The sequence below is a fragment of the Hyposmocoma kahamanoa genome, unplaced genomic scaffold (assembly GCF_003589595.1).
Source record: "Hyposmocoma kahamanoa isolate Upper Pololo Valley unplaced genomic scaffold, ASM358959v1 99705, whole genome shotgun sequence".
Lineage (NCBI taxonomy): Eukaryota > Metazoa > Arthropoda > Insecta > Lepidoptera > Cosmopterigidae > Hyposmocoma > Hyposmocoma kahamanoa.
The window spans coordinates 139,010-148,022 of record NW_020656003.1 but is presented as its reverse complement, the minus strand read 5'-3'; the positions used below and the strand labels follow the sequence as shown (position 1 = coordinate 148,022).

At 38.8% G+C, this 9,013-nt stretch overlaps 1 protein-coding gene across 1 annotated transcript; it reads left to right on the top strand.

The window, feature by feature from the left end:
* The first annotated feature begins 1,148 nt into the window (after nucleotides 1-1,148).
* LOC113239249 (pyruvate dehydrogenase E1 component subunit alpha, mitochondrial-like) lies at nucleotides 1,149-9,013 on the top strand. Its single transcript, XM_026476168.1, has 9 exons — nucleotides 1,149-1,280; nucleotides 3,576-3,857; nucleotides 3,927-3,998; nucleotides 4,574-4,742; nucleotides 4,956-5,179; nucleotides 5,881-6,052; nucleotides 7,417-7,566; nucleotides 8,200-8,375; nucleotides 8,837-9,013. Exons 2-9 carry the CDS (start codon nucleotides 3,804-3,806, stop codon nucleotides 9,011-9,013), a joined length of 1,194 nt encoding a protein of 397 aa, XP_026331953.1. The 5' UTR covers nucleotides 1,149-1,280; nucleotides 3,576-3,803.

Below are 9,013 nucleotides of genomic sequence, written 5' to 3'. Positions count from 1 at the left end.
TGCTCTTACATACTGAAGTACGCTGGTTGTCGAAAGGCGCATGCTTAACGAGATTTTACTCTGTTTTCGATTCCGTATTAGAGTTCCTAGAAAGTAGAGATCCAGATTTAAAAGAAAACTTGATCAAATTCAAAGCAGACATTGCGTATTTGACAGATTTGTTTAAAAAATTTAATGATATCAACTTGCAGTTACAAGGGGACAGCCTGAATTTAATAAAAACAAAGGGGATAATTTCGGCTTTTCTTGGGAAATTGAAATTTATGAAGCAAAACATTAGTCGGCGCGAATTCTCTCAATTTCCAAACTTGTCGCAGGTAGAATGTATTGATGAGGATATCCATACCTACAGTCAACATTTAAGTGCCCTGCATGATGACTTTAAAACCAGGTTTGAAGATATGCTGACGATGGATATACCACCATGGATCATAAATCCATTTGAATTTGATGAAATGTACCATTTTTCGTTTTTATTTTACCTATCGGAATATAGGGACAGAACTCAAAAACGACACAATTTTTATTTTTTGGCGACTTTAAGAATGTGGTAGAAATGTAGCAGCAGGGGAAATATACGAGAAAAATAAGTTTGGGAACTACTGATTTAGAGCAAAAATAATACACCTGATATATTTGCGGTTTCCCCTTGTCTTGTCTTAGCAAATATTCTTACAGAGACATTTCGGCAAGAATGTGGAGCCCGCTTAACATAAAAACCTCCTTACGTAACTTACCCTGACATATGTCAGAGAAAGTACATAAATATTGGATGGTTTCCATAGTCTATTGGATGGCACAAGTATTGGCTGCCATAAAGGAAATAATAATACATAATATCTAAGATTTACCTATTTGGACAAAAATAACCACAAGTCTAATTTTATTTAACTGTTTATTGTGTGTACAATGTTATATATATATCTATTTAATTTTTGTACAGACTTATCTCAACAATGTCATTACTATTTCTTCTACGTCATTACTACTAAGTCTACTATTTTTTATTTGTTCTAAGGTTATTCTAGTGCCGTGTCTCTGAAACTATTAGGATTAAAATCACTAAGTTTGCTATTTGACTACAAACTGAATCTCTGAATACACGCATGATTTGTTGCCTATACGTACTAAACTAAAGTTGGGTTTCCATCAAGGGAGAATCAAGCGGACATTTGCCTAAATTAAACAATAAGAATATATTCAGTAGCAGTAGAGCTCTTCGTGAGATTTCGTCTACAGAAGTGCTGCCACCTTACCTATTTCTGCCGCCTAGCAGTAATGTGAGCATTACTACCTTCCGGTTTAGAAGAGTAAGGGTGCTGGTGAAATTACAAGCACATGGTGACGGGCACAGTGGCTGTGCCCATAAGATATTTGCGATTTAAAGTTCTGAGTGGCACTGCAATTGTTATGGATAGAGAAAAAGGTTGTAATGTGGCCCCCAACTTTGTTTTACTGGTCTAATTTTAAAAATACTTGACGAAGAAATCATATATATACGTTATAGTGATCTTTATTCATTTACCTATGCAAACTTTACAATAGAATAAATAAAATAACCATAGGATAGTAAAAAATATGTGTATTAAAAAATAATCAAATTTCGCAACTCGAGATCAAATGAGGGTTATATGGCACCCGGGGGATCATATTAATACTATACTAATACTAACACTTTGTCTGTGGGCATTTCATTGCCTGAAATAAAAGATTTCATTTCATTTCATTAAATTTATTGACCTTAATTAAAAATCTATCGGCAAATGTAATAAAATCGCAGATGTAATATACGCCTTCAGGACCTGCACATGCTACAGCAGGAGCCCATAAGTTGCAACTCTTACATTGAATCTTCTCCTCTCCACATCTGTCGTTAGAATACTAGCCCCCATAGCATGGCTACGCATGATAGTCGCGACCCACGTGGTAAAATTGAAATAAGTGCGCGCTATTGGCTATGACCTACGGCTCGAGACGTGGTCACTTACTATGGGCCTCATAAAAAAGCTCAAAGTCACTCAACGAGGTATGGAGCGAGCAATGCTCGGCATTTCTCTACGTGATCGAATTAGAAATGAGGACATCCGTAGAAGAACGAAAGTCACCGACATAGCTCGAAGGATTAGCAAGTTGAAGTGGCAGTGGGCAGGGCACATAGCTCGTAGAACTGACGGCGGTTGGGGCAGAAGTTCTTGAATGGAGACCACGAACCGGAAGGCGTTCAGTGGGATGGCCCCCTACTATATGGATAGATGACATGGTAAGGGCGGCGGGTTACCGATGGATGCACGTCGCGTCCGATCGGCTGGTCTGGAAATCTTTGGGAGGCCTATGTTCAGCAGTGGACGTCTTCCGGCTGACATGATGGTGATGATATTGGCTATGTAAATTAGATCTGCTTGAGACAGCCAATAGCGCGCGCGCTTATTTCAATTTTATCACGCGCACGCGACTATCATGCGTAGCCATGCTACGGGGGCTGGTATCGCAGAATATGCAGTTAGTATCTGAGCCTTCAGGAATCCTATTTGGGTGGACGTCGTCGTCATATTCAGAGTCCGTTTCTATAATAGCTTCACTTTCAGAGCTACTGCTGGGTGTGACGTCTCTCTGGCGTCTACTAGCCCTGCTGCCACTAGCCCCTCTAACTTGACTATCAAGATCGCGTTCCCGTCCACATCCGCGCCCTCGACCATGTCCACGTCCACCAGGCCCCCGAGTTTCTTCTGAATCTTTGCGGTTACGCAAAGATTCAGTTAATTGATTTTTGTTAGGTGACGATGTAATTACTTTTGCTGTTGTAACCTTTCTTCCACGATTAGAAGTTCTAATGTTGGCCCTGGGTATTCCCAGGCTGAATGTCTTCTGGTAGAACCAAACCACTATGCGGCTCTTGTACCGATGTACTCACTCCTGGAGCAACGTGGTCAACATCATGACAATCTGGAGTGCTAGAAGGCTAAACACTATTGGAGATCCAAAATAAAAATCTAATTAAATATTATATAGGTCATATATGTTATATGACCCACGGGGCCATAATACAAACAACGTGAGGGGACCTAATTACAAAAAACACAAAATATAAAATCAAACTATATTACATGTATTTATCATGATATTTTGTATAATTACCTTCAAAATCCGGAAGATGAACGCTTAGTTCACTGAATGTCCAAACCTTTAAATCTTTCAAACTTTTTCCATAAAAACTGAATAAAATACCGAGCGGCGAAAAATATTTCAAAGTTGCAGGTTTTTACTTGTTTGAATAACTGACAAACGAAGCGTCATCTTTCGAATTTCGTTGGTTTTCTATCAAAACTATCACAGACTATCAAACTATCGTATTGCGCCAAATATGTACTAGATAGCGCTTATCTAAATTATAAATATTCAAGGGTTATAAATATTCAACACTGGCCAGTGTACCTGCGGGGGCCACATTACCACCTTTTCCTCTAGGTGTCACTTACCACCTTCCTGTTCTTACCACAGATTTCCTGTAATCCATCAAATTTCTGCACAACACTATTTCGTTACGTGTTAGAGAGCTACAACGTCTTAAATTACAGCTACACTGGTCATAACTCTTCCGCTATGCCGCCGGTTGTGTCTTCTCTTTTTGCGTGGAAAGCGGAGCATAGACGATGGGTCTCTGCTCCGTTTTGATGGAAACGTAGCCTTCCTTTTTATACCAGGTATTGTAATACGCAAATTAAAAATAAATCCCATTATTCAAGTTACGTGGCCCCAGGAACATTATAGAAAACATAAGCTTCTTGGAATTATTAATCGTCAAAATGAGTAAAATAATTTCTTCTGCCGGTAACCTTCTAATGGAAAATAAAATAATGGTAAATGTTTTGATTCTTAGTTTTTTTTTTTTGTTTTTTGTAAAAGTATACTTATTGTTTTAATTATAGAAATTGCTCTCCGTCGTTGCGTTGAAGAAAACAAAGTTTAGTTCGAAAAGTGAAGCTACGTTCGAAACCAAAGTAAGCATTTACTTGAAGTAAAGGTAACAGGTAAAAGAAAACAGGTACCTACCCTGAATGCCTCTATCTACACAAAACTGCAGTGAAATGTTAAATAGTAGCCTTGAACATCGCCGTAAAGTTGCTTGCTTATCGCTATTCTACAGGATACCTATATCACGGAGAGTGTGCGATGGAATTGCATAATTTGATTCCGCCTTCCCCTTGTCATCATCGGGGGACTAGTCGTAGGCTGGGATTCCACCCCAATGTCGTGGATATTCCCAGGATTTGCACGAAGCGTTTCGCTTCCACATTTATATGGCGAGTGGCTAGAAAGTGGAATTCCCTACCTTCGGACTTGTGCCCCGAATTCTATAACTTGGACCTTTTCAAGACAAGAGTGAATAGGCATTATTTAGGTGTGCATGCTACATTGTCAACCTCATCATCACTTTCCATCAGGTGAAATGGAGGTCAAGTGCGCACTTATTTTTTATAAAGAAAAACTTGAAAATTTGCAAACGTTGGTAAATAAATAAACAGTAGTATTATTTTTATGACTATTTCTGACAAAATCTGTCTTCTCTCTTCAGCCTTACAAACTACATAGATTGAAAACAGGCCCAAGTACTACAGCCACGCTGACTGCCAAAGAAGCACTTAGTGTTTATAAAAATCTTACCGTGGCCCGCAGACTGTCGAATGCTTGTGGGAGTTTGTATAGAGAAAAGAAAATTAGGGGATTCTGTCACTTGTACACAGGTTTGGTTGATGATTTCTTTAAAGGTTCTTTTTGATTGAAATGCTATGTATATATAATGCCGGTAAACTAACTTAGTTTGGAAAAGCGGAGGTAATAGGCATCTCCTATTTAGTTTATGGTTTGATAGATTCTTTCAAACAAACAATTTACATAGGTATAGTTGGTTAAAACGGGGCATGAAAAAAAACATTAAGTAAAATAATTCGAAACAGGTCAAGAGGCAGTTGCAGCCGGTATGGTTTCGGTAATGAGAAAAACAGACATGGTGATCACGTCATATCGATGTCATGCATGGGCCCGACTTATGGGAATCAGCACACATGGTATATTAGCTGAATTAATGGGTCGCGCAACTGGGTGCTCCCGTAGTAAGGGCGGCTCTATGCATTTGTATGGGCCAAACTTCCTTGGTGGCAACGGCATTGTCGGTGCACAGGTTTGTATATTTTCGATTAGTTCGATTTATTGATGCTGATATTCATTGTGGATATTCGCGACGTGACATTAATTTACAAACCATCCAGAAACATACTGTAAGCCCAAAAGCAACTTTGTCGTCGTTGTTACCTTTGAGAAAATGTCTAAGATAGAGATCTGTACATTTTTCTGATATTTTGAAATAGACAATATCAGCATCTGCTGAAGTTAAGTTGAAAAATCAGCGTCCGCTGATGTGTGAAAACCTACATCAGCAACAACCCTGGTTAACAGTAATAAAATGTGTATAATTTCATCGTGTACCTACTAATAATTTTATATAACATTAATATACTTACCTTATTCAGTTATTACTAGAAAGCTCAATTCTCATTGCCGCGGAACGGAACGGGAGTGGAAAGGAATTTTTGCAACCAAATTGTACAGAGCATAATGAACTTTGTATCAATTTAGTAACGTATAAATTATATACGCTGTTACCGTATAACAGCGGAAATTCTTATAGGTACTCCGGAAGATGCGTGACCTTGTTTTTTTGGTTGTTTGTAGTTTGTACTAGATACGACCAGTTTCAAAAATTTGCTTTCGTTCCGGAGCAATGTGAACTAAGTTTCGTAGTGGAGCACCTAATTCATTATTGTCTGTGATTTATACTGGCTGTTATAAATCAAATAACGTCTTGTATAATGTTTCACCTAGGTGCCACTAGGCACTGGCATGGCGCTTGCTCAAAAATATAAAGAACTCGGTGGAGTGACCTTCGCGTTATATGGAGACGGAGCAGCGAACCAAGGGCAGATATTCGAGGCTTTCAATATTGCCAAACTGTTGAATTTACCTTGTATATACGTTTGTGAGAATAATTTGTATGGTAAGCTAAACATTGGATAGGGGAGAGTTGGATATTACCGCGCGTCTGATAATTTCGCACATCTGTAGGGGGAAGCGGGGCAGATTCGTACACTGTTTTTAACTTCAATTTTGGGCTACTAAATGAAATTATAATAAATATTTTTTCTACCTAATTGATAATATAACTAATAAACATTACTAATTTAATTTTTTCTTTCATAAATAGGATTGAATAATTGAAAAATTTTGATTTTAACAATAAATAGGAATTGTTCAATTCTGCCCCACCTGTGGAGTAGGTACTTTGATACATCCACTGGGGCACTCAGATGTGCGAATCAACGTAGTGTACCATTCCTGGTTGCCACGTATTATCAGCACTAGGTGATTAATTGTTCATAAATTATGACGCTGTATGTGCAGCCCCAGGACTTGTTAGATCAAGACTTATTTCTAGGGCACCATTTGAAAAGTGTTTTTTGTAATGTACTCTTGGAAGAAAAAATAGAGGATGAAGTGCTGACTATAGCGTTTCCAAATTTTTAGCCGTTTCCGGGTGCGTTTGGAAAAACTTATTGAGGTTATCACCTTCACATGTGAAGTTGACCACCCCACTTTGTTTTTTAAAATGTTTTTATTTTCTTTTTTTTCTTTTTATAATTATAATATCAAGTCGTCACTTGATTCGTCACTTGTTCATCCCGTCGGATAAACAAGTCGTGCGCCTGATGGTAAGCTACATGCCTGTCCATAACGGTTGCAGTGCCACTCAGAGCTTTAAATCGCAAAGATCTGAGGGGCACTGCCACATGTCCGTCACCCTGAGACATAAGTTGACAAGTCCCATGTGCCTGTAATTTCACCAGCATCCGGCATCATATCTCAAAACCGGAACACAGTAATGGTGACATTACTGCTTGGCGGCAGAAATATGTATCCGAGTATCTTTTGACGAGTGTGAGTATACTTACGATATACTAATGGTTGCCGTAGAAAGAATCACTAAAAGCTGTTTTGGAGTGGCAGAGTGAAGTTGACCACCCCAAAAAGTAAAAAGAAGTCATGGTTTCCCGGGTATTACACCGAGAGTGGGAATGTTAACGTCATTGAGTACATAACCAAAAACTGACGCTTCTGGGTCCCGTTTAGGGTGTTGTAAACTTCCCAAGAATGACAATAATTACGCGATTGCGACATGGCACGATTTTTCGTACGAAATGTCCCGTACAATCATTCGCATTTGCGTGTAACACCTTCTGAGTGCTCAGCGGTAGGCACTTCTCGCGTATATTCTCGAGCGAGTGACGGGGTATACGTGAGAAGTGCGTCGATGTGGACTGGATATAATGTTGATGCTAGGTAAAATAATTGTACGCGTTTCAGCTATGGGTACTAGTACGAGTCGGTCGTCAGCAAATGTCGAGTATTACACACGCGGCGATTATTTGCCAGGCATCTGGGCAGACGGAATGGATGTCCTTGCCGTCAGAGAGGCTACGAAGTTCGCCATAGAACATTGTACTAATGGACTTGGTAATGTCATTAATATTGTGTTTCTCGTTCCTTAAAATGTCAAGGTTATCCTCTTCAGGGTATGTTAAATTTCTATACTATATACAACGCGTTCGTGTCCAGTACAATAATGCATCTAGGGTGCTTTTGGGGCTGTCTCGTTTCTACAGCGCATCGGGGATGTCGGGATACTATTGCGGCTGGTCCAACAGTATCTAACTACTGAGAGTGTTTGCTGAATGTTTTGACTGTCAGTTCATGAACCATTGTATCATGGTTCATCAATAGTCAATAGACTAAAGTTAAAATTATATTCATGTATTTTGTCGCGGGTGCCATGGACACACAAATAGACAACCACAAATTACTCCCAAACTCACGAGAGAAGTAAATGTAGGCCATACAAATATTTCTCCCGGCCCGGGAATCAAACCTGGGCCCACTGCGTGGCAGTACAGCGTGGTAGCCTTTCGGCCTCGGAGGCAGTTGTTTTGTCTAGTTTGTGTGTGTTGTTTAGTTTTCATTTAAAGTTTATTTATAATTTTGATTATTTATGTTATTCTTGTGTTAATAAATAATCCAAGTTTGTTGAAATAAATGATTTATATTATTATTAGAGAATAGATAAATGTACAAGGTAATTGAATTTCGAAGGTCCGTTGGTGTTAGAGATGGAAACTTACCGATACCACGGCCATTCGATGTCAGACCCGGGCACGACGTACCGCACGCGCGACGAGGTGAAATACGTGCGCAAGTCCAGAGACCCTATCAGACTCATCAAAGACAAGATTATTAACAGTGGACTTGCTACGGCCGATGAACTCAAGGTAGGCCTCAATAAGCCTGGTTTCATAGCCCCTTTTATGTAAAAGAATGATATTTAATGGTAACGTAAAAAAAGTAAAAGCGTAATTTTCTGGTTAGTTTTCTCTACCTAATTTCGGTGGCAATTTTATTATTTATATAGAATGTTATCACGAATTCGAGTAACTTGAAATGTTACTTATTATTTCGCGATAATATACCTACTCGAATAGGTACTTAAATAATAAAAATTGTCACCGAAATTACGTTAAGAAAACAAACTTGAAAATTACCCAAAAACAGCTCGAACGCATTGTGCTAAGGATATCACATTCAGGATATGATACATACCATATAAAATTACAGAAGGTAATATGCATAACGTAATACTGAAAACAATGAAATATAGAATATTTTTCTGTTTTACAGTGTGTTTTTCTTCGGAATCATCATTAAAAATGATTACCTTTATGTTTTTTTTTAGGAAATTGAAACGATGGTAAAAAACGAAGTAAATGAAGCGGTGAAACAAGCTGCGGCTGATCCTGAAATCGATCCCGAAGAGTTGACAATGCATATATGCAGCAAAAATCTTCATACCCAAATCCGCGGTGTAAACCCCGAAGCGCTTTTGCAGCACAAAGTTGCTGGGCGTAACTAG